Below are 26,119 nucleotides of genomic sequence, written 5' to 3'. Positions count from 1 at the left end.
CCGGAGATGAGCAGCACCACTTAGCTGCCGCTAGTCGTCGTCCTTCTGCTGAACATAATTTTTATTTTTTTTTCTTTCTGTGACGGACAAATTTTTCATTTGTGACATGACTCTCGCTCTGTGTTTCAGGTACGGAAAACCTTCTTCACTCTGGCGTTCTGTGACTTTTGCCGAAAGCTGCTGTTCCAGGGTTTTCGCTGCCAGACGTGCGGGTACAAGTTCCACCAGCGATGCAGCACGGAGGTGCCACTCATGTGCGTGAACTACGACCGACTCGAGTAAGTCGTCCGGAAGAGAAGGCTGCCGTTAGCGGTGGCCCCAAGCTCTATTTCCAAAAGAAAACGCTGATCTCTAAATTTGTCTTTCTTCAAAACCTTAATAAGTAGACCCAGCTTGCTATTTATAGTATATGCGATTTAGAAAAAATTCTGTTAGAATTTTGCATTTTTATTATTTATTCATCTTTTTTTAAATACTTTTTATTTGTATATTTCATTTTTTGAAATGGCACCTCATAACGTCATTAAAAGATATAGCTTTATCCCACTTTTTCTTTTTATGTAGGGAAGAAATTGTTTTGGTTCCTCATAGGCGGGGCTAAAGTTGGAGCTTTTGACAGTTGGATTATATGTTCCTCTGTTGTATATTATGTATATTATATATATATATATATATATATATATATATATATAATTTTTTTTTGTTTTGTTTTGTTTCAAAAGTTCCAAAGAGAACTTTACTTTGGCCTTTTTCACTACTTTCCTTTTTTTTTTTTTTTTCCTTTTTTTTTTAGATATACTTGCTAGTTTCCCTCTTCCTGTAGCTGACACAGCCCCAGTTATAGGGAAAATACAGGCTTCTAATATCCCTGTCGAGCTGATCCCAGTCAGCTATACCCCAGCAGCACTTGGCGATCACTGAGACTGGAGCTGGAATCCGCAGGGTCGGTATTGACCTGTGCACCCTAAGCCCACTGAGGACCATATACTCTGCAATCAGAAGGGCAGGGACGGTAATAATCAGTCTCTGCCTTCTCAATAGGATGTTTTGCTGTCTTTGACTATGCATGTGCCTGTCCAAGACATCTCGAAACGACTCTGCGGAGTTCTATATGGTACAGCCAGATTATTCAGAATTCACCAGGATGTTGAGTCTGTGTTTTTTTTTTGTTTTGTTTTTTTTTATCCCACAGTTTACTATTCGTCTCGAAGTTTTTTGAACACCACCCGATATCTCAGGATGAAGGTCCTTTCGAGGAGGTGACCCCAGCCGTGGAATCCTGTTCGCCCTCGCCCCCTCCAGATGTCAGCGAGTACGTTTTTGCTAGTATTCCTGGGACATTGGATGGCAGCGGTCAGACCTCCAAGAATCTTCACGGTCATCCTTCTCCCTTTATGTATATTTTACTAAGCGGTCATTTTAATAATTCCGCCACCCTACCACCCAAGTACAAAGGACAGTCTTGTGTCCTTGTATAATCTGATACTGTCGTGCACTGTCTGGGCCGTGTGCAGCAATTAGAATACTGAAAAGCAGGTGCGCCCCCCATGGAGCATGGGCAGTCACCACGGGTTAGAAAGGGGAATCGTGGACCCCCATTCTTAGCATGAGGGTGGGTCTTGTCCCTTCGAGGGTGGGTCTTGTCCCTTCGAGGGTGGGTCTTGTCCCTTCGAGGGTGGGTCTTGTCCCTTCGAGGGTGGGTCTTGTCCCTTCGAGGGTGGGTCTTGTCCCTTCGAGGGTGGGTCTTGTCCCTTCGAGGGTGGGTCTTGACCTCATGCTGCCTGAATAACTAGTGCATTTGCTCCTTTTTTTTTTTTTTTTGCCTTATAGGTGGCAGCACTGAGCACACAATTTTATTTTTTTTTCTTCTAGGCCTCCCTGTCTCCCCAGCAGTTCTCCGTCCAAGTCCATTCCTATCCCCCAGCCGTTCCGACCTGCCGACGAAGACCACAGAAACCAGTTTGGCCAACGAGACCGGTCGTCCTCCGCCCCCAACGTTCACATTAACACCATTGAGCCTGTTAATATCGATGTGAGTGGCCAGACTTGTTCAGGGTTGCGGCATCACAACCTAGAATTAATGCCGAGATCTGCTATAATCTATAGCAAAACCTGGCGAATTTCCCAACAGCACCCCCACAGGAGAAGTGGAAGTATTACACTGCGCCCATTCACATCAATGCGTTATCTGTATAATTCAGATCTGGAATCCCATCTCATCTGCCTTTTTCTCTATCATTTAGGACTTAATCCGAGACCAGGGCCCTCAGCGCAGCGAGGGAGGTAAGTGACGCCTTTACATCTTCTCATGTTGGAGGACTCTTCCGCTCCCCTGAATTTCCCATTAAAAAAATATATATTCTGCCGTCCCTCTATTGTTGCTCCTGGAAGTGCATGAATGATTAAGAACCATTACTGTTCTTTATAGGGCGTGTCCTGCACCGCTGTCCAATCAGTGCAGAGGACATGCCCCCATTGCCGAGGGACGGCCCAGGAGGAACAGAGGGATAGCAAAATTTCTCACGGAGGATAATACAATGGTGCCAGGAGAGGGAGGGGAAGGGTCCTTCTTTAATTATCCCATGGTCTGTATAATCCACCTCCATATTCTCCATCAGCTGTTAATTACGATCGTCTTCTGTCCGTGTCCTCATAGTCTACACACATCAGACGATTTATCATGTATCGTTACAATTGTTCTAGATTCCTAGACTTCCCGCCAGTCACTACCAGTAATATATACTTATATGTTTGCCCTTACATAGACGCCTATTTTTTTTTTTTAATTATTATTTCATATTTGGCTATTCTAATCCCTTTTTAAAAATTTCCCATATTTTTATTTATTTTTTTATTATTCACCTTAATTCCCCTCCCCTTTAAAATAGAAGCTATGGAGTCATCCGAATATTTTAAAGTTCCCATCAGCTGTTTCTTCTGTTGCCAGAACAACTGGGTGACCCCCTAATGTGTACATAGAGCATAGACCTCCCCCCCCCCCCCCCCCCCCAGCCTTCCCAGATGCGGTTCTGACACTTCCCCGTCTCCCGCTGGTCTCTGCACTCTGCAGAATCTGTTCATGTGACTGAGCACACGCCCAATCACTGTCACGCATCTAGTCATGTGACAGCCGCAGCCAACCAGTGAAGTACAGAGACCGACGAGGAACTGGGAAGTATCGAAGTTGAAGTGGCAGAACTTCGGTAAGGTGAGCACGACTTTATTTACATTTTTGCCCCTTTAATTTAACATATGGGATGTGTCACGGACGTCCCCAATCAGTGATTTGAATGCTTGTTCTGGAGTCTGGGAAAGCTGGGTACTCTATGGCGGTCATATCTAAAACGAAAGAAACAGCTGACGTTGAATGCTTGGTAAAGGATGTATAGACTTTTGCAACCTTACCTTGCTTCACTGCACTTTTCTATTTTTATATATATATACAGCTTATATGTAGTTGTGTTTCCATGGTAACAGACTACAAACAGTCCTGGCATAGTCGGATTTTGCATTTGGGATTCTAATATTTTTTTACCGCCTTTTATTTAGTTGTGTTTCCATGGTGACAGACTACAAACAATCCCAATGTAGTCGGATTTTGCCGTTGTGAATTTTTTTTTTTCCTTTCACATCAGAACTGTATATATACAAAATATTTTATTTTGGAATGTTTTAGAGCAATATAAAATAAAATATATTTCGGTTGCAGAGGTGGACGTGCCTTTTTAATTCCCTCTAAACCCCCCTCTTCGCTTTTAACTGCCCCCAATATAAACTGTGAATATTAATGTGTGTATATTTTGCTAATTATGTCTCATTAATTCTGCCCTCCCAACTCAAACTTTTATTTCTCTCCCCACCCCCTTTCCACTACTACATTTTAATCCACCTTTTCTGCTCTCTTTACCCCCTCCCCACCATTCTCCGTTTTTTTTTTTTTTCCCTTTTATGCCTGTGTTTCTCCCACAGCCCCCCAGGTCCAGCCGACGCGCTGCCTTCGGAAATACCACTCTCGGAACCCCAGCCCACTCCTCCATTCTCTCCCCAGTGAAATAGTCTTTGATTTTGAGTCCGACCCCGTTTGCAGAGGTAGTTGGGCTGTTATACTTGTGATTTTTATTTTTTTATTTTATACTTTTTTTTTAACTATTCCCTAAAATGAGCTATAATTTCCTCTAATTTCGCACTGTCTATTGCTCCGCATCCACTCCTCGCACGTGTGCAGAACGCAGGCTGTGCTGGGTGTTCTTTTTCTGCCAGTAGATGTAGTTCTGTGTTTTTTTTTTTTAGTCTTGTCCTGTGTGTATTACTAGAGCCCAGTCCGGCCGTGCACTTGTACGTCTGCACTTTCACATTTTTTACATTTTCATTTTTTATTTTTTTTTATGTCTCTAATTTCCAAGTTACACATCACCCCCGTCTGTCTGTCCATTGTGCATGATGGGATGTCGTGTGATAGACTCAATACTGGACTGTAGTGTAGCCATCCCGACCTGGAGCGCGTCGGTCGCGCCGTCTCCTAAGGCTTACTATGCCCATGTTGAGATGTCCTTCTGGCCATAATTGGCCCCATGACCGGATAATATGGAGAACCCAAAACTATTCACTAACATTGGGCCCATCGTAAACCTGAGTGCTACATGTGATGCCTATGTCACAGCGTATGTCAAACTGCACGCAAAAAAAAAAAACGTATTTGGACTATACCCAACCCCTCAAAAAATGTGTTTAAGACCTCACCCCAACTGCAAGGAAAAGAGTGTTTGGGTCACATAAATTGTATTTGTACCACATCCGCATCTTTAAAAAAACAAAAACACCCTATCTTAACCTTTAGGGCAGACCCCACCCTCAAGTGTATTTATACCACGCCCCTGCTCACAATGTGTATTTATACCACGCCACTGCTTACAATGTCTTTAGACCACGCCCCTGCTTACAATGTGTCTTTAGACCGCGCCCCTGCTTAAAATGTGTATTTAGACCATGCCCCTGCTTACAATGTGTCTTTAGACCACGACCCTGCTCACAATGTGTATATATACCACGCCCCTGCTTACAATGTGTCTTTAGACCGCGCCCCTGCTTACAATGTGTATTTAGACCACGCCCCTGCTTACAATGTGTCTTTAGACCGCGCCCCTGCTTACAATGTGTATTTAGACCATGCCCCTGCTTACAATGTGTCTTTAGACCACGACCCTGCTCACAATGTGTATATATACCACGCCCCTGCTTACAATGTGTCTTTAGACCGCGCCCCTGCTTACAATGTGTCTTTAGACCACGCCCCTGCTTACAATGTGTCTTTAGACCACGACCCTGCTCACAATGTGTATATATACCACGCCCCTGCTTACAATGTGTCTTTAGACCGCGCCCCTGCTTACAATGTGTATTTATACCACGCCACTGCTTACAATGTCTTTAGACCACGCCCCTGCTTACAATGTGTCTTTAGACCGCGCCCCTGCTTACAATGTGTATTTAGACCATGCCCCTGCTTACAATGTGTCTTTAGACCACGACCCTGCTCACAATGTGTATATATACCACGCCACTGCTTACAATGTCTTTAGACCACGCCCCTGCTTACAATGTGTATTTAGACCACGCCCCTGCTTACAATGTGTCTTTAGACCGCGCCCCTGCTTACAATGTGTATTAAAACTACACCCTCACAAGTGTATTTAGACCGTGCCCCTGCTTACAATGTGTATTTAGACCCCACCCCTGCTTACTAGGCATATTTAGACCGTGCCCCTGCTTACAATGTATATTTAGACCGTGCCCCTGCTTAATATGTATATTTAGACCACGCCCCTGCTTGTCTTTAGACCGCGCCCCTGCTTACAATGTGTCGTGAGACCACGCCCCTGCTTGGTTTTTTAGCTCATACCCCTGCTTAAAATGTATTTAGCTTACTTACACCACTCAGAATGAATTTAGACAACCCCTGCTTAAATATATAGACCACACCCCCGCTTTATTAAGCCACATCTCTAAAAATAAAAGGTATTTAGGTTACACCTACCCTACCAATCAATGGAGGGAGAGATCATAATTTGATGAAACATCATCCTAGAGATGAGGGATGGAGATTGCCCTGAGGCAGGGCTCGCTCCTGACACAATATGGTGGCACCAGACTGATGCTGAACCACTCCTTATTGGATCCACCACTTGCAGTTTTAGGCCCACCCCATTATCAGCCCTATGGGCCCTTTTTTCCTTTTTTAATCCTTCGGTCCCTTCTAAAGTATTTTTCTTCTGTGCTGACAGGCACCACCCCAGGCTTATCTGCCACCCCTCCGGCTTCCCTGCCAGGATCCCTCACAAATGTCAAAGCTCTGCAGAAGTCCCCCGGTCAGCAGAGAGAGCGCAAATCGTCCTCTTCCTCCACAGAAGACCGGAGTCGAATGGTAAGTCGCCATATACTAAACGACCTCGACATGGTCACCGGCGGCTGCACTGACCCGGAATTCTCTTCCAGAAAACACTCGGACGCAGAGACTCCAGTGACGACTGGGAAATCCCTGACGGACAGATCACCGTGGGACAGCGGATAGGATCTGGTTCCTTTGGGACGGTGTATAAGGGAAAGTGGCACGGTACGTACACGGACTGATCAGAATGTGGCTGATCCTGATTGGGGCCGTCAGATTTTATTTTCTACTTCCTAAGCCGTCTATATGGACATGAAGGTCATAGGAAGCTGAATAAAATGATACCTTGGTAGCTGCAGTCCGATATCTTATTCCAGAGAAATTCACAGGTTTCTTAATATGTAAATGAGCTGTTAAGATCTATGGTCCGGATATAGATCTCCCCGAGAATTTGCCTCGAGAGCTTATTGTAAATTGCAAATGTGAGGCATGTAATGAATCTGCTTTCCTGATCTCATTGCCGAGCTGTGTGAGTTATCAGTAGTATAGTACAGCAGAGCTGAGCTTGTCTCATTACAAACACATCTGCAGTTGTAGTTCTCTCAGTGCCATTAGATCTCCTGTACTGTCTATCTCCCTCCGCACTTGTTGGGTGAGATAAACACTAAAGAGATATTCGCTGTAAACTTTCATAGCTCTGCAGGTGAGCTGACAACAGGTGAGGCGCTGCTGCAAATGGGTTTGTAGTGAGACAAAGCTCAGCTCTGCTGTACTATTATAATCCCTCACAGTTCTGCTGTGAGATCAGGATTTTCAATCATTACATGTCTGACACTGGTGATGCCCCCTTTCAATTACAGCTAGCTCTGGAGGCAGATTTTCAGAAAGATCTTTGTCCCGCCCATAGATCTTAACAGCTCATTTACATACAAGAAAATCATAGATTTCTCTGGAATAAAGACATCGGCTCGTAGAGAACAAGGTATCATTTTATTCAACTTTCTATGACCTACATGGACTGCTTGAGAAGGTTGATTCTACTGACAGATTCCTCTTTAAGGGAAAGGACCTAGCTTTTAACCTATGTTTTGCTTCAGGACAAAAAAAATGTGTTTAGTTATGGTGACTCTATTTACACCTCATTGGAGTTTATGTGAAACCCACTGTAAAGTGCATTCAGTTTTGCCTTGGGTTGTAAGGCTGTGCTGCATAAGTATTGAACCATCCAGCATCTTGAGCAGCTACAGTCAATAATCTCTGAAAGACTGTGGGTAACATGGCAGTGAATGTTTTGTGCTTTGTTTTAGTTGTTTTTGTTCATTTGAATTTTTCTATTTATTTACTTTCCTTACGTAGAGTATGAGCAACTCCGTTACATAGCCAGCTGTGCTAATCCTTCAGAGCTAGACTAGATGGCGTCTGAGCAACTCCGTTACATAGCCGGCTGTGCTGATACTTCAGAGCTATACTAGACTGTCTGAGCAACTCCTTTACATAGCCGGTTGTGCCGATGCTTCTGAGCTAGACTAGACTGCGTCTGAGCAACTCCTTTACATAGCCGGCTGTGCTGACACTTCAGCGCTAGACTAGACTGTGTCTGAGCAACTCCTTTACATAGCCGGTTGTGCCGATGCTTCTGAGCTAGACTAGACTGTGTCTGAGCAACTCCTTTACATAGCCGGTTGTGCCGATGCTTCTGAGCTAGACTAGACTGTGTCTGAGCAACTCCTTTACATAGCCGGTTGTGCCGATGCTTCTGAGCTAGACTAGACTGTGTCTGAGCAACTCCTTTACATAGCCGGTTGTGCCGATGCTTCTGAGCTAGACTAGACTGCGTCTGAGCAACTCCTTTACATAGCCGGCTGTGCTGACACTTCAGCGCTAGACTAGACTGTGTCTGAGCAACTCCTTTACATAGCCGGTTGTGCCGATGCTTCTGAGCTAGACTAGACTGCGTCTGAGCAACTCCTTTACATAGCCGGCTGTGCTGCTGCTTCAGAGCTAGACTAGATGGCGTCTGAGCAACTCCGTTACATAGCCGGCTGTGCTGACACTTCAGCGCTAGACTAGACTGTGTCTGAGCAACTCCTTTACATAGCCGGTTGTGCCGATGCTTCTGAGCTAGACTAGACTGCGTCTGAGCAACTCCTTTACATAGCCGGCTGTGCTGCTGCTTCAGAGCTAGACTAGACGGCGTCTGCACAACTCCTTTTACATAGCCGGCTGTGCTGCTGCTTCAGAGCTAGACTAGACGGCGTCTGCACAACTCCTTTTACATAGCCGGCTGTGCCGATGCTTTAGAGCTAGACTAGACGGCGTCTGCACAACTCCTTTTACATAGCCGGCTGTGCTGCTGCTTCAGAGCTAGACTAGACGGCGTCTGCACAACTCCTTTTACATAGCCGGCTGTGCCGCTGCTCCAGAGCTAGACTGGTTTCTGGCTGTGTTGCCTTCGCTATCTGCTCTTCTCTTCCTGCTTTCTCATTATGGAGGGCGAGGAAGTTGCACAAGGCAAATCCGAGTGTAGAGAGGGGAGCAAGCAGCCAGGTTTACAGGAAGGACTGATCTGAGGCTGCAGATGGGGAGGAAAGACCAGGAAAAGATTAGGACAAAATCACACAGTGTGTATACACATAGGAGCGCTCCTCCAACAGGCAGGACGAGGGAATCGCTCTAATTTATTTATTTTATTTTTTAGGTGATGTAGCTGTAAAAATGTTGAATGTAACCGCACCGACGCCTCAGCAACTACAGGCCTTTAAAAATGAAGTTGGAGTGCTCAGGTAAATATGTCCGAGCCCTCCTGGAAATAGCAGGATGAATTGACTTTTCCAGGAGGAACAACAGAGAGCACAATGCAAAGTTCTAAAAAAAATATGCTACAGCCTGATTAGTTGAATATTACAGGTAGGACAGGAGGGAGGACTGCTCCAGTCAGTCCCTCGCTAATTGTCCAGGTCTCTGCTTGCTGGCAGTAAATGGAAATATTCCTTTTCAGTATGTTAGAAATTGGCAAAAAATGTTTATCGTAAAGTGATTTGGCAAGCTCCCATCACCCAGGTAATCAGGGAGGGCAGATTACAGGCTGTAGATAGGGAGGAAAGCACTGAGGGAGGACAGTGATTGATAATGCAAGCTCCCATCACCCAGGTATACAGGGAGGGCACATTACAGGCTGTAGATAGGGAGGAAAGCACTGAGGGAGGGAGGTGATTGATAATGTAAGCTCCATCACCCAGGTATTCAGGGAGGGCACATTACAGGCTGTAGATAGGGAGGAAAGCACTGAGGGAGGGAGGTGATTGATAATGCAAGCTCCCAGGTATTCAGGGAGGGCATATTAGAGTGTAGATAGGGGGGAGAGCACTGAGGGAGGACAGATATTGATGAGGAAAGTCCACATCACCCAGATATTCAGGGAGGGCAGATCACATGCTATGGATAGGGGAGTAAAGCACCGTGGGAGGACAGAACGCAGGCTGTAGATAAGGAGGGAAGCACTGAGGCAAGTTCAGATCATCCATATATGCATATGTCTTTTCAGGCATAAAGTGGCCATGACACCCAGAGGAGCAGTCTCGCTCTATACCCTAAACAATAGCATGCAAATACATGATTCTAAATTAGATCCTCCCCAATTGTTTAATGTATTGCAGTGGGAAGCGAATTAAAGGCTTGTTCCCATTTCAGTTAGAGATGATCTATCACTAGACCGCTCCTCTGCTACTGGCACTTCATTCTCTTCATGGAGGTATCATTAAGTGATTGCTTAGTCAGGGGGCTGGCTACAATTACCTGGGTGACCGGAGGGCCGGCACGTAGAGAAAACAGGCCATGCAGCTCTCCAGTCGAGGCTCCGGTCACCCAGGGAATTGCAGCCATCCCTCTGACTATGCAGTCAGGTGGTGATGGCATCAGTTACTAAGATTGTAGCCATATTACTGTTTCGATGTGGGCAAGGACGATCACGTGATTCGCTGACAGTTGCCGGTTACTATCGTTCGTTGAGGGTTTGCCTTCATCACTTTGTCCTGATTCCCTCCATCTTTTTTTTTTTTTTTTTTTTTTTTTGTAGGAAAACTCGGCACGTGAACATTTTGCTCTTCATGGGCTATTCCACCAAACCCCAGCTGGCAATAGTGACCCAGTGGTGCGAGGGCTCCAGCCTCTACCACCACCTCCACATCATAGAGACCAAATTCGAGATGATAAAGCTTATTGACATTGCACGGCAGACGGCACAGGGCATGGAGTAAGTGGCTGCCCCCATCGCGGTCCCCCCGATCTGCTGTTGGATCTCGCACTAATACTTTTCTCTCTTCAGCTACTTGCACGCCAAGTCGATCATCCACCGAGATCTGAAAAGCAATAGTATCCTTTGTGTGACCTGACGTGACTTACGGCAAGTTAAGTTGTTCGTCCGGTAGCCGCTGTTTAGTCGCGGCGGCTTCATTATGGCCGCTAGGGGCTATAATGTGACAGATCCATATTCTTGGTCATCCTCTCCTTAACCTGTCACCTTCTCTAGATATTTTTCTTCATGAAGACCTCACGGTAAAGATCGGTGACTTTGGCCTCGCCACAGTGAAGTCTCGGTGGAGCGGCTCTCACCAGTTCGAACAGTTATCGGGCTCAATACTATGGATGGTAGGGAAATCTTCTATGTCACTGTCAAAGGAGGGGGCAAGTTTTTATTACTTTTGGGGGTGTTTAAAATTGCGCCACTCTGGTCCTAAGGCCGGTGTCACACTTGCGTGTGCAATGCAAAAAACTCATCAATTCCTGGCACTGCTGCCGGCACTCTGGACCGGAGCTTTGAGCTGCATAGAAATACATGCAGCCGCACACTCCGGTCCTGGGTTAGGGCTGCAGCATCTAAGGGGGGGTTTAGGGCTGCAGCATCTAAGGGGGGGTTTAGGGCTGCAGCATCTAAGGGGGGTTTAGGGCTGCAGCATCTAAGGTGGAGTTAGGCTGCTGGGATTGGAGGTCAGTTTGATCCCGGCAGCTGCGGTGAGAGATAAAGCTGTGTATCGGTGTAAGTAACCCTCGGGTACAGTGGACTGTGGTCAGAAGATGGTATTGTCGGATATATCGATCACCGTGCAGCTCCTAGTCGCCATGGCTATGTCCATCACTGGTTGTTAGCGATCAGCACGGCAGATCTAAGTCTCTCTCCACTTTTGCCATTACTGACGTCATTTATTTATTTTTTTCCCTGTAGGCCCCAGAGGTGATTAGGATGCAGGACAAGAATCCCTACAGCTTTCAGTCTGACGTCTACGCTTTTGGAATAGTTTTATATGAATTAATGACCGGGCAGCTCCCGTATCAGAACATCAACAACAGAGACCAGGTGAGGGGCGAGACCTTCACTATTGGGATGTGAACGTTTAGTCTAAGGCCACCAAGGAACATAGAATTTTACTACCGTCATCATGTAACCCCTTCAGCCACCACTAGAGGGAGCACTCTGCTTTGGAGTTCACAGTTCCCTCTGAAAAAGTAAAATAAATCATTGTGCAGTGAGCGCCCCCTGGTGAAAACAGAATAAAATGGGGAAATAGCACTTTTTTTATGGGGTTATCCACATTTTATTTTATTTTTTTTTTTAGATTATATTCATGGTTGGTAGAGGATATTTATCTCCAGACTTCAGCAAAGTTCGGAGTAACTGTCCCAAAGCAATGAAGAGGTTAATGGCCGACTGTCTAAAAAAGAAGAGGGACGAGCGGCCCTTATTTCCACAGGTAAGTGGAATGTAGTTCCACCACACTCATCGGGCAACGTTGGGAGTTGTAGTTTCACAGCGTTGTCCAAAGGTCATGTCTGATATTGCAGCTCAAGTGAAGTGAATGGGTCTGGGCTGCAATACCAGACATAACCTGCGGACAGGGGTGGCGCTGTTGCAGGAAGAAAGCTGCCACGTTTTCCGATTTGCTTCTGCAGGATGCCCAAAACGTTACCAAGCATCGTCTAATATACGGCCCTGTTCTTTCCCCCCCATTAGATTCTCGCCTCCATTGAACTCCTGGCCCGGTCATTGCCAAAAATTCACCGCAGTGCATCTGAGCCGTCGTTGAACAGAGCCGGCTTCCAGACAGAGGACTTCAGTCTGTACGCTTGTGCTTCTCCAAAAACGCCCATCCAGGCCGGGGGATATGGTGGGTTCACGAGACGCTGACCGAACGGGACTCCAAAGTCCTGCAAAAAAAAAAAACAACTTGCACCCCCTGCTGGCAGGAGAATGTAAATGTCTGTGCGACTGGTCTGTTACCTACGGAAAATGTGTATATATGAATATATATTATAAGTAGATGTGCAGCACATGGCCGCCGCAGCGTCCGGTGTAATATATCTGTTTACTGGGGTCATTGATCTTGACCGAGAAAAATCTGCAAAAAAATTGGACGTGGCACCGTTTTATAAACACAAACCAACCTACCGTTTCTTTGCTTAGGAAGGAAAAAGAAAAAAAAATATATATAATTCTTATAATATCTTTGCTGTTTTTGTCCTTAAAAAGATATTATCATATCCTAATATGTAGTAGGTGTAATAATATTGGCAAATACCTCCAATTAGAAATGTAGTATAGTTCTTCTGATTAGCAATGTCGCTTTGGTATCCATGGTTTCGACAACTGTTTACTATACCAGTGGTCATAACCATGGATACCTAAGCTACTGCAATGCAATGGACATTTGGTAAGTGGCATCGCTAATCAGAAGAACTATACTACATTTCTAATTGGAGGTATTTGCCAATATTATTACACCTACTACATATTGGGGATAGGATCTCGGAGATGGTAGTACCCCTTTTAAGCACAAGGATGTTTTCCTGCAGCACAGAGTGTTTCAGGAGAGGAGGGTACAAGCCTAGACAGGCGGCTCTTGATCCTTGGAGACGGAGAAAAAGAGATTACCCTCCCCCATCACCTCTGACTTTTGATCTTCTCCCTTCTTGATTTTTAACCACTGCCTTGTGTGTACAGACCGTTGGGTCCCTTACTGCGTGTTATTTCCCTCCTGTTGTTTTTGTTCTTTTGCGCTGGCATTAACCTGTCTAGCTTGTGCCTCGTACAGACATTAGACGCTTTTTTTTTTTTTTTTTTTTACTAATAAACTTTTATTTCTTTTGTACTCCCCCCGCAGGAGAATTTACAGCCTTCAAGTAACGGCACAATCAGCACAAGCACCTCTGTTACTACTTTAAGTCTCGTGTTCCTCTAGTTTCTTAGCGCTGGGACTACATTACAAAAAAAAAAAAAATTCAGATAATTCACCTATTTTGTGAGAGGGAACAGCATGAACCATCAAAGGAGGAAAAAAAATAAAAATGGGGGGAGGAGAAAGGAACCAGCTCAATTCCCTGTGTTCCTCTAGGGAGTGGCCTAGCACTGTTCTTTGACACGCCCCCGAGGAGTGGCGTCGTCTTAGCAACAAGAAGGAGGACTTTCTTCATTGCAGAGACTGTCTAAAATACTAACACTGAAGCCCTCGTGTTCTGTGTGGATCTTGCTCCAATCATCATGGGGACTGTCTACTAAGATTTTTTTTTTTTTTTATGTCTTCTGGGAAATTAAAATGCCGGATCTCCATATTTTCCACTAGTACAGAACAAGTTTACCCCCATTCACCCCATTACAAACCACCTCAACCAGCAATCAATTTGTCCTATAATTTGCAACGATCTGAAGCGTGAGGCTGAGCTGCAATACCGGACGCGGCCCACGGACTGGAGTGGCGCTGTATCTACAAACACTTTTTAATTTACAGTCCATTAAGTGCAATTTCCAAAATGTCTGAACATGGTTAAAACTGACAATTTTGTTGGAAGAATCCCACCAATCGTTGATATGGAGTCTGGGGTACTGGTCGGCTGCTCTAGTTTTGGGAGTCAGGGGGACTTCTGTTTGCAGTCAGTAAGATGTGGCACCATCAGATTATTGCTTGCTACTCAATGATGAAATGGAGATTCTGCATTTTATTTACTGTCCTAACACTTTAATGCAAAAACTATCCTCCCCTTACTTTATAATGGCAATTCTTTTTTTCTTTGTTCCTCAGGGGAGGGGCTATGAGGAATATGTTGGCTACCTTCTCTAATTTACTCTGGTATTTCATTCTTTTTCGTGAGGCCTTGCATGGACTGAATCTGAACTGTTTGTGTTTCTGGTCTTTTTTTCTTTTTTTGGGGGGGTTATTCAATTCATATCTTACACCCCCAAAAAATAATTGAGATAAACATTCCATGCTGAGTAGTCACATGATCACAGTAAACCCCGCCCCTGCGGGGCAGCACAGCTTCTTTCTCATGTGCTATCACTTTAAAGATGCACCCCGCTAGAGCAAATCCTTTATTAATTTCGCTCTCTACTCTTTACCTCCCCTTACCACAATATCACTTTTAGTTTTTTCTCTTTTCTTGGTCAATATCATCTGTAAAAGACTGGCTGGATTTTAGCGTGTGAGCGTACGTTTGTGAGTGTTCACGCTACTGGTATCTACGTTACGACTAAATATTTATACTCCAAAGCCTAAACCAGTAGCAACTGACGAGGTCATATATTTTTTAGTTTTTTTTTTTTTTTTCCCTTTTGTACAGGTTTTTTTTTTTTTTTTCATTTTTTTTTTTTTTGTCTTGTTTAATTTCTATTTATTTAATTTATTTTGCTATGTAAATGTGGAACGCTTTGGAGTTTGGCCAGAGTATTGTTTATATGAAAACTAGACCAGTTGCTTTTGTGTAATAATCCGCGCCCCTGTCTCCTCATCGCTTGGACACTTTCGTTTAGTTCCGTCTGCGGGACGGACGTCATGCTGTGGCCACGACACACACTGCCCCGGTGACCGGTGTACAAAGCTCTTTAGAATATTCACGTTTCACTACTTTGGAACACACTTTAGGAAGAAGATTTGTTTTGTTTTTTTTCACCAAAATGCAGAACAATGCAGTTTGTAATTTTTATTTTTTTTTTATTTTTTTCAGTTTTCTTGATAGAAAATTATGGGATGTATTCATGTGTTTTGACCCCCCCCTCCCCAAATTTTTAATTTTTTTTTTCCTGTTAAACCATTGGGTTCTACTATTTAAAGGGGGTTGTCTAACTAATGGCGCTCACTTATGCTTTTGGGAGATGGGCGATACCTGTCAGTCATTAGATGAGGACATGCGCCTGATGGCTGCCCATTTAGTGATGAGCGAGCATGCTCAGATAAGGCGTTATCCGAGCATGCTCGTGTGCTAACCGAGGGTCTTCGCGAGCTCAAAAAATATGTTCGAGTCCCTATGGCTTTTCGACAGCCCGCAACACATGCAGGGATTGCCTGTTTGTTAGGCTGTCGAACAGCCGCGGGAACTCAAACATATTTTTCGAGCTCGCGAAGACCCTCGGTTAGCACACGAGCATGCTCATATAACTCCTTATCCGAGCATGCTCGCTCACCACCACTGCCGATCATGCCACATCTCGGAAGACGTGTAGACTGTGTCTTCGGTATCACTCCCCTCCCAATGCAGAGAAGACGGACACCCCTTTTTTTAAAGGGAGCCTCCAGGTTTATGCTTAGGAGCATAGATTAGGGCCAAAGACTCGGATTCCAACGATGTATAACTTATTGAGCTGCTTACTGTACTTTTTTTTTTTTTTTTTTTAAATATATAAATGCCTATAGTTCTCATTATTCATAAGCTCCAGCTTGCCCCGCTCTCTGCTGATGCTGTCAATCAGAGATAAAGGGCGTGTATGTGAGAAGCTCAGCCAACGATCCGGGCTTCGAAGTCGGCTCAATAGTTTAATTTAGCCATAGAAAATTTAAAATTCAGAATTTTTTTATTTTTTTTTTCCTGAAGGAATCTCCCAAGTCTAACTTTACTTTGGTTCATCTTTTATACACGGGCCAAAAAAAAATTTATATTTGGATAAATTTGGGATAGTTTTATACTTTCATTTTACATTTTTGTTGTATTTTTTTTTTATTTTTTGTTTTGGACATTCCATGATTGTTTTCAAGAATGAGTTACAAGTTTTCTAGTCATTTTCTTCTTCCTGTGTGTATCTACATCTAGCACGTCGTCTCCAGCACTGGGTCTTGTATCAGATGGTTCCAGTAATAACGCACCCGTACAAAGCGAATTCAATGTTGCTGTACATAACTGTCAGTCACTGACTTACAGTGCACATTCAGGTTGGAAATACTGGGGGGGGGGAGATATGTATAAAAGTGGTGTGTAAATTATAATAAAGACCATATTTCCAAATGCTTACATCGTGTCCATTACCCCACCCATCTCTTTTTATTTTCTTTAACATGTTGGGGGGGGGGGGGGAGAAATGGAAATGAGTTGGTACAAGATGGATGTTCAATCAGGTAAGAGGTTATTTATACAAAACAGAAATCCTGTTACTACAGCCTACAAGAACATATCCATGGAGCAGAAAAATCGAAAGGACTTTCCGGCTAGCTAAGACATCAGCACTGATTATCAAAAATCTAATCCTTGAGCAAAATGTCGGACTGCTGGTATCGGGTCTGCAAAATGTCGGACTGCTGGTATCGGGTCTGCAAAATGTCGGACTGCTGGTATCGGGTCTGCAAAATGTCGGACTGCTGGTGTCGGGTCTGCAAAATGTCGGACTGCTGGTGTCGGGTCTGCAAAATGTCGGACTGCTGGTGTCGGGTCTGCAAAATGTCGGACTGCTGGTGTCGGGTCTGCAAAATGTCGGACTGCTGGTGTCGGGTCTGCAAAATGTCGGACTGCTGGTGTCTGGTCTGCAAAATGTCGGACTGCTGGTGTCGGGTCTGCAAAATGTCGGACTGCTGGTGTCGGGTCTGCAAAATGTCGGACTGCTGGTGTCGGGTCTGCAAAATGTCGGACTGCTGGTGTCGGGTCTGCAAAATGTCGGACTGCTGGTGTCGGGTCTGCAAAATGTCGGACTGCTGGTGTCGGGTCTGCAAAATGTCGGACTGCTGGTGTCGGGTCTGCAAAATGTCGGACTGCTAATGTCGGACTGCTGGTGTCGGGTCTGCAAAATGTCGGACTGCTGGTGTCGGGTCTGCAAAATGTCGGACTGCTGGTGTCGGGTCTGCAAAATGTCGGACTGCTGGTGTCGGGTCTGCAAAATGTCGGACTGCTGGTGTCGGGTCTGCAAAATGTCGGACTGCTGGTGTCGGGTCTGCAAAATGTCGGACTGCTGGTGTCGGGTCTGCAAAATGTCGGACTGCTGGTGTCGGGTCTGCAAAATGTCGGACTGCTGGTGTCGGGTCTGCAAAATGTCGGACTGCTGGTGTCGGGTCTGCAAAATGTCGGACTGCTGGTGTCGGGTCTGCAAAATGTCGGACTGCTGGTGTCGGGTCTGCAAAATGTCGGACTGCTGGTGTCGGGTCTGCAACATTTCAAGCTGAGAGGTGGAAAGGAAAAGAGAACACCTATAACAAAAAAGGAACATAAAACGTATGGAATTTACTTACCGGTAAATACTTGAGGATCAAGGGAAAGTAGACCATCCACCCAAAGACCTCCAAATCTCCTGAAAGTTAACTTTCTCTTTTGAAATAGTAGTGTTAACCAGGGCCTTCCATCTGCCGACTGTGTGGGGTCTGTTAGCTGATCGGTGAAGATCAATGAGGATTCCTCAAGAGGGACTTGATTGTGATGCTGCCATTGTTCTTCGTCTAACAACCCAAATAATGCTTACTTGGATTCACACAACATAGGGATTGACAAAAGAGAGGACAATAACCTAAAAAAGTTAATCGAAAAGAAGGATATTGTGAAGCAAGACCATATTGTATGCCAAAATTTAGCATTTGGAGAATGGTAATGATGGCGCTCTTAGGAAGGAGTCCTGCCGGCCTGGGGAAACAACAAGGGTCAGATAGGTTTGATATTATAAAGCCTGCTCAGCTTATTGGTAATCACCGTCAAGACCACAAGATGCAAACAAATAACATCCTACTACCAGTCCTCCACGAACAGTGAGGGAATTGGGTTTCTCCATTTTGCCTTCACTGACATTGAGACAGAACCAACCTTGGCCGATGGGATGTGTATAGAAAAGAGATCTGCCCTTTAGGGCCTTCGGGTTGAAGAATATCTTTGAGGGGGTATGATGAGATAGAGATGGTGGGTGTATTGAACTGTGTTCAAGGCTGATAGTACCTAAACATGTATAAGCAATGGACACTAAAGCTCTCTTGTCAATTGGGATGGAACGGTCAGATTGGGCCCAAAGGGAAGGTCCGAGACTGTGCTGTTCATCCTCTGTAAAGCTGACAGCTATTGCAGGGATATGTGCTTAATTTATTTTTAGTTTATTTCCTATTCCGGTTGTAAAGTGTTTTTATTCCTTTGCTTCCATTACTATGTATGCATATATTTGCAGCTGTAATTTTTCACCTGGCCCCTCTCACTGTTACTCCTATCTTGTTGCCTTAGATCTTGTTTTTTTTCTAGTCAGTGCCATCTTGGCAGTAACGTTCATCAAAGCTGGAGCGAGGATTTGTCCTTTGTTCCTCATCCTCGTCCCCTCAACTTTCCTAGATTTTACTACCTCTTCGTAGTACAGTCAAAACAACTACCTAAAGGTTCGTCCACTGAATCCTTAGTCATTACGTGCAGCTGGTCAGGCAAGAGAGGATAGCGAGTAACCTATCTGCTATTGCTTGTAGAGAGATCTGTGCTCACATCCCTCAGACAATCTCACCTAAGTACATGGGTTTCGTATTACTAACCTGTCGCCAAAGTCCCAAACGTACAACCAAACCAACACCAATGGTCAGAGAGAATTTTGAGACCACCAGAGATGAATTCCGTGATAACCAAGATGATTTTTGGGACAGTCAACCACTACTTAGCAGCTCTTCCACACTTGAACAGTGACGTAGAAGATTTAACCTTGAATTGTTTATCTGACACCTATGATCTCCACCAGTATTTGAAAAATACATTACATTACCGAGTAAATCTTGGCAAAAGAGAGTCTTCTCCTATAAAATACATCACAGACTCGGAAGAGGCTAGGCCACATCAATCAACATCGTCCAAAGTCACATCTCGATCTTCAAGGTCATTTCAGAAAGTCAACCTTGTCTCACAAGCTACTGAAACCTGGGTAAACGTAGAGGAATTTAGAGTTAGAAGCTTCATTGCTTTGTAGGAAGCGGAGACCGAATCAAAAGTAAAAATACTTCAAGCAGAAATAGAAGAACCTGCAGCCATTGCTAAGCTGAAGCTCCTTCAACAAGCACTAGATAAAGATGCTGATCTGGACGGTCTCATCCCTAGAGAAAGGGGATCAAACTACTATGTGCTTAGACATTCGCCATCTAGCAGTGCCACAATTTAATAACTAGGAGATCGGATATGTCTGACTTAGTCTACGTTCACATTTGCGGTCTGCGCCGCAGCGTCGCCGCATGCGTCATGCGCCCCTATATTTAACATGGGGGCGCATGGACATGCGTTGCACTTGCGTTTTGCGACGCATGCGTCACTGCGGCGCACGTGTCCGGGCGCAGAGGACGCAGCAAGTTGCATTTTTGCTGCGTCCAAAATCAACCAAAAAAAGGACGCATGTGTCGCAAAACGCAACGTTTTGCTGCGTTTTTGTTTGCGTTGTGCGTTGCGTCGCCGACGCTGCGGCGCACAACGCAAATGTGAACGTAGCCTTAGCCAGAGTCATGATTTTCAGGGAGTTAATAAGCGGTCTCTCAAAAATTTCACAAGCGTACTCAGGACTGGAACCCAGAAGTCGACCTTTCAAGACGTAATCCAAGACCTTAACCTCTCCACTAAAGAACAACTGGACTTGTTTGTTAAAGGGAATCTGTCACCAGGTTTTGTTGCCTCATTTGAGCCCAACATAATGTAGGAAAATAAACCCTGAGTCCAACAATGTTTCACTTAGTTTACTAGGTGCAGCAGTTGTGACACATAGTTCTTAGATGCAGCAGAGCTCAAAAAGCTAACCCTGCCCACACCACAGCTTTCTGTGTAATTGTCTAATGACAGGAAGCTGCTTATCAGAGGGGGCGTGTTCAGTCAAGTGCTCACACAGGCTGTTGTCCAGGCAGTGATCGTCTGGTGATAAAACTCATTGTATGGAAAGCACAGTGTCTAATAAGTGACACAGCTCTGAAATCTGTGACCTACCCTACCTCATGTTGTCCTCAAATTACATAGCGGTTAGGCCAAGAATCAGCAGTTTATGGAGGTCATCCGGATGCAGGTCTTGTTGCAGCATGGGAGAGACTGGAAAAACTTTACAGCCGCTCTGAAGCCATAGAAAGTGCCTTATGTAAGACTGCAAACATTCTCAAAGATAACTAACAAAGAAAGCTGCAATCTCCAGGACCTGAGTAATCTGTTGAAAGAACTAGAATTGGCTAAAATAGAACCATATCTGCCAAGACTGTTACCTCAACACTGCTTATTCCTGAATCCAGTGGTGCACAAGTTGCCATACAGGAAAACTTGGCAGATCAGGGGACAAGGTACAAAGGTGAGCGTAATGTGAAATTCCATCCCTTTTCACAATTGTCCAGATTCGTGAGTCGGCAAGCTCGAAGAACCGATCCCAGCTTTGACTTCACTGAACCTACTCCACCAGCTTCATAATCTACTAGTTATGATGGCACTACCACCAAACGTAGAGCGTTAAGGGGCAAAGTATCTGTTAGGAAGACTGACTTTCCCGTTACTAGATATCTTCCTTTGCTAAACCAAATGCTCTTGCTTCTAAAGTTGTCGACTGCAACCGTATGTGCCCTATTTATAAAAGACCTCACTGAAGGAACGTCTTGGGATCTGGGCAAAGAATTTGCAAGAGCATAAAGATATTGTTAAGGAGCTTGGGATATGTTACATGTGTTGCACCTCCACAATCCACACTGCTAAAGACTGCAAGGCTGTTAAGTTCACCAGATGCAGCAGTAAGAAACACGTTACGGTTATGCATCACACACCCGCTCCTCACAACCTTCAGGAGCATCCCACACTGCCCCGATTATGGCAAGGAGCTACAAGATCCTAATGCAACTGCTGTTTCCTCTTAATGCATTGAAGTATGTGGAGAAGGGGTCAGATCTAAACGCTGCGCCAAAGTATGTCTGGTCTAGGTCTACCCAGAACAACAACCTGGCAAGGCAATTAGAAATGAGCAAAGCAACAGGTTTCTAGCAAAACCCAAATTCATTGAGTTCTTCATTACAAAGGTGCAAGCGGCTCGATACTTACTTTGGTTGTATCAAAGCTTTTTACAGATGAGCCTCTGAATACATTGTCTCTTCAATCAAGGGGAATACGCACATACTCTTGCCAGTCTTGATTAAATGTGACCAGATACCCATGGCAAAGAAGATATTCCCACTCGAAAAGCTGGGCTTCATCATCCCCACTTGGGGCACCTGGCTAAAAAATTTTTATCCTATGGACATAAATGCTAATTCTTTTAATCCTACTCTGTAGGGACATTATGAGGCTTCACAAGGCGTGCCAACAATGTAATGGCCCAGATGATGCTCTATATCATCAAAAACTTATTCTAGGCTGTGTTATTGAGGAAGATGTATGTTTGGATAAGAGTCACAAACCGTCCAAAGTCAACTCCTTTAAAACATATGTGCTCCAAAATGGTCGCACTATTCCCTTTAAGCTATGCCCACTATGAGGTGAAAGAAAGGTTCCCCGACCTCATCCAGGATTATCATTCTTGCTTCCTATGACGATTTAGTGAGAACATCGCTTCACACTAACACAAGATGACAACAAAATAGCCTTATTCATAAAAACAAGGAGTTTTTTAAAATAATGGACAGTAGGTACTTCAAGGATGAATTCAACCACTGGGTTGCAACCTTACCCATCAGGATGGCAAGATCCAGGATTCCAAACAACCCAGAACAGGTTTTACCCAGGTTCATTTCACTATTAAGAAACAAGCCTGAAGTGAAGGACCATTTTGTGGCCTTTTTGGACAAGAACTTTCATAATCTTTGGTGGACAGGATTGGAGTTCCTACAGGACCACATTGAAGAGACTTCCATTATCGATGTTTTCAACCTTCAAGATCCTGACGACGATCCAGATATTTGTCCTGAAGTCAGTACCCTCATCACCAAATCCTAAGAAAATGTTGGCTTGGGCTGTCTGGAATTTCAACACTTCTCCAGATGGACTAGGCTTGTTCGCACCACGGCAAAATTAGTCCACATTGTACAATGCTATCACAATAAGGAACGCTGATTGATGTGGTTGGCCCATGTGTCATAAGCCTATCTGTGTGGAAGACGTTACTCTTACTGAGTTGGTTGTGATACGTATTGGGCAGCAGAATGTTTGTTACAAGGAACTGGAAAGTCTACGTGAAAAGCGAGATGTTCCTTAACAGTCCCATCATCGATTTAAAACCAGTAATCTACAGGACGTAGTAAGGGTCGGTGGTCGTTTAAACAAGACCGAGTTGGACAATGTAGAAAAGAATCCCCTAATTATTCCTGGTTGCCATATTGTTACCCTTTTGATACAGCATTACTACAAAAGGGTCAAACATCAAGGCATACATTTCACCATAGATGCTTTAAGAGCTGCAGGCAATTGGATTGTAAAAGCAAAAAGATAATTTCTCACCTAATTTATCATTGTCAATAAGAAAAAATATGAATGGCACTGACAAAACCACTCTTAGTACTCACTGTTAAAGGATGAATAAACTCTGAATCACGGACACCTTCCAGAAACCTTCACCTTGCTGGAGGTGCTTGTTGTGAAAAAAGTGCATGAAAAGTCCAAAGAAGCAAGAAAAACAGCAGCGGCACTCCAAATAATGGTGAAAAAACAACCTTAGTTCTTTATTGCATAATAAAAATCATGGACAAGGTATTGCGGGTAAACAAGTGCAGATAATGCAGGCAAATAAAACAGGACGACGGCCGTTTCGCGCAATAAGCGCTTCCACGGGTCCAGATTCCCCGGGGACCCGTGGAAGCGCTTATTGCGTGAAACGGCCGTCATCCTGTTTCATTTGCCTGCATAATCTGCACTTGTTTACCCGCAATACCTTGTCCATGATTTTTATTATGCAATAAAGGACTAAGGTTGTTTTTTCACCATTATTTGGAGTGCCGCTGCTGTTTTTCTTGCTTCTTTGTAATTTATCATTGTGTTCAGTGTCGCAAAACTGTAACATATTTTTTTGTTGATAGGACAAGCACAGAGCCACCATTTACTTATGTTGGTTTGGATGTCTTTGTGCCATGGGCAGTTACTGCACGTAGAAACAGGTGGCCATGCAGCCAGTAAACAATGGCCATGCGTGCGTTATGTATATGCGGTACACCTAGAAATGATAAAATCCATGGATACATCCAGTTTCATCAATGCCTTAAGACGATTCTTTGCCATCAGACGACCAGTATTGCAATTGTGATAGGATTGTGGAATTATCTTCATACGTGCCTGCCGATAATTTTAACAACTTATTTCAACATCAGTCCAGGAATTTTTGGCAAACAATGGTTGGTTGTGTGTCTTCAACCCTCATCATGCTTCCCATATGGGTGGATCATGGAAATTAATTATAGAAATCACTTGTAGGATATTGGAGTCTATATTTATGGACTCGAACCTTTCAAGACTCACACATGAGACATTGACCAATTTCTTAGCTGAAGTGTCTATTGTGAACTCAACACCTCTTGTTCCTTTATCTATGGATTCAGAATCTCCTTCCATTCTTATTCCACCAATTCTCCTCACTCAGAAACGTGGAACTGTTCCTAGTCCACCTGAAGACTCTGTGTCCGGTAACAAATACCAGAGTTGTTGTAAACATGTACAATATCTGGCTATCTGTTCCTGGAGTAGATGAACAATGGAATACCTTAGTCATCTACAAATACGTAGAAAATGGCAACAAGTTAATCCGAACTTGCAAGTAGGAGATCTTGTTCTTATTATAGACCAAAAGGTGGAATAAAACGCATGACCTAGGTGTTTTATTTCAAAATCCTTACCCAGTGAAGATGGTAAAGTGGGAATGACAGTCACATAGCAGGGTGACTCCAAATCTGTCATCTGGCCTATATCTGAGTTGGTCTAAGGGTACCGTCTCACAGTGGCACTTTGGTCGCTACGACGGTACGATCCGTGACGTTCCAGCGATATCCATAGGATATCGCTGTGTCTGACACGCAGCAGCGATCAGGGACCCTGCTGAGAATCGTACGTCGTAGCAGATCATTTGGAACTTTCTTTCGTCGCTGGATCTCCCGCTGTCATCGCTGGATCGTTGTGTGTGACAGCGATCCAGCAATGCGTTCGCTTGTAACCAGGGTAAACATCGGGTTACTAAGCGCAGGGCCGCGCTTAGTAACCCGATGTTTATCCTGGTTACCAGCGTAAAAGTAAAAAAAACAAAACGTACATACTCACATTTCGGTGTCCTTCAGGTCCCTTGCCGTCTGCTTCCCACTCTGACTGTCTGCCGGCCGGAAAGTAAGAGCACAGCACAGCGATGACGTCACCGCTGTGATCTGCTTTCACTTTACGGCGGCACTCAGTCAGAGCGGGAAGCAGACGGCAAGGGACCTGAAGGACACCGAAATGTATGTACGTTTTTTTTTTTTCTACTTTTACGCTGGTAACCACGGTAAACATCGGGTTACTAAGCGCGGCCCTGCGCTTAGTAACCCGATGTTTACCCTGGTTACCCGGGACCTTGGCATCGTTGATCGCTGGAGAGCTGTCTGTGTGACAGCTCTCCAGCGACCACACAACGACTTACCAACGATCACGGCCAGGTCGTATCGCTGGTCGTGATCGTTGGAAAGTTGCAGAGTGTGACAGTACCCTTACTCTTACCAGTTGAGAAGTGATTCTCCACTCAGTCGAAAGGATCTTTCAGACCACTTAAGTTAGCTTTCATTAATACTGGACCCTAAACTATTGGATTACATTGAGGTTGGAGGCAGTTTGGCCTAATGCGGCTTTTACAATGCACAGATGGGCTATCCACTGGATTATTCCAGGAACTTGTTGTAGACATTTGTCTACTACATTCATACATTAAGGTTATTGTTGTATTGCAAGCAATTTTTTTCAGGTTGAGTTATCAGTGAATATCATCATTTCTAAAAGTGCTGTCAATAAACTACCTAAAAGTTCATCCACTGCATCTTCCTTCCTGGATTAACTGTGCAGCTGGTCAGGCTAGAAAGGAGAGGATAGCGAGTAAGTTATCTACCATTGCTTGTACAGAGATCTGTGCACATATCTCAGATACATCTCACCTACATACAGTGGTGGTAGAATTGAGCCAATGGAGTTAAACAGGATGATCTTTGTAGAATCCTGGAAAACCTCTATATCTAGTTTATGAATAGATATGAGATTACTAAGTAGGCTTTCAAGAAGGGTCATTCCAGTGAAACGAAGACCTTGAAGACCTTCATTGTATCTAGTAAGTCCAAAGTCCAAGGTCTATCATCAGCGCTGCCGAGCTAAATCAATGCCTGTATCCGTGTAATATTAATAGTGGTGGACTTCTCAGGCATAAATCCCATCTGATCCAGAAGGATAATAGAAATAATTGCCCAACAGACTGACTGGAAAGATTTTAGTCCATGTTTTTCAGTCTGCATTACCTGGGGAGATTGGTCTATACAATGTGCAATCTAACGGATTCTTATCTGGATTCAGAAGTACAATCATTGACACATCATAAAAGGAAGC

At 44.4% G+C, this 26,119-nt stretch overlaps 1 protein-coding gene across 2 annotated transcripts in view; it reads left to right on the top strand.

The window, feature by feature from the left end:
* BRAF (B-Raf proto-oncogene, serine/threonine kinase) overlaps positions 1 to 13,724 on the top strand; it is a 33,090-nt gene extending 19,366 nt beyond the window's left edge. The window contains exons 6-20 of one of the 2 annotated variants that reach the window (XM_077266710.1): positions 130 to 278; positions 1,193 to 1,312; positions 1,873 to 2,032; positions 2,244 to 2,283; positions 3,970 to 4,089; positions 6,282 to 6,421; positions 6,493 to 6,610; positions 9,084 to 9,168; positions 10,461 to 10,637; positions 10,710 to 10,756; positions 10,914 to 11,032; positions 11,607 to 11,738; positions 11,998 to 12,132; positions 12,393 to 12,546; positions 13,540 to 13,724. In XM_077266710.1, the coding sequence (XP_077122825.1) occupies positions 130 to 278; positions 1,193 to 1,312; positions 1,873 to 2,032; positions 2,244 to 2,283; positions 3,970 to 4,089; positions 6,282 to 6,421; positions 6,493 to 6,610; positions 9,084 to 9,168; positions 10,461 to 10,637; positions 10,710 to 10,756; positions 10,914 to 11,032; positions 11,607 to 11,738; positions 11,998 to 12,132; positions 12,393 to 12,546; positions 13,540 to 13,562 (1,719 nt within the window). In that variant the 3' untranslated portion in view covers positions 13,563 to 13,724. The remainder of the gene's footprint in view (positions 1 to 129; positions 279 to 1,192; positions 1,313 to 1,872; positions 2,033 to 2,243; positions 2,284 to 3,969; positions 4,090 to 6,281; positions 6,422 to 6,492; positions 6,611 to 9,083; positions 9,169 to 10,460; positions 10,638 to 10,709; positions 10,757 to 10,913; positions 11,033 to 11,606; positions 11,739 to 11,997; positions 12,133 to 12,392; positions 12,547 to 13,539) is intronic. The other variant, XM_077266711.1, reaches the window with a different exon arrangement.
* The last annotated feature ends 12,395 nt before the right edge of the window (positions 13,725 to 26,119 follow it).

Source organism: Ranitomeya variabilis, chromosome 5 (genome assembly GCF_051348905.1).
Source record: "Ranitomeya variabilis isolate aRanVar5 chromosome 5, aRanVar5.hap1, whole genome shotgun sequence".
NCBI classification, from domain to species: Eukaryota; Metazoa; Chordata; class Amphibia; order Anura; family Dendrobatidae; genus Ranitomeya; species Ranitomeya variabilis.
Note: the sequence above shows the minus strand (reverse complement) of the source record. Positions and strands in the feature narration are given on the sequence as shown.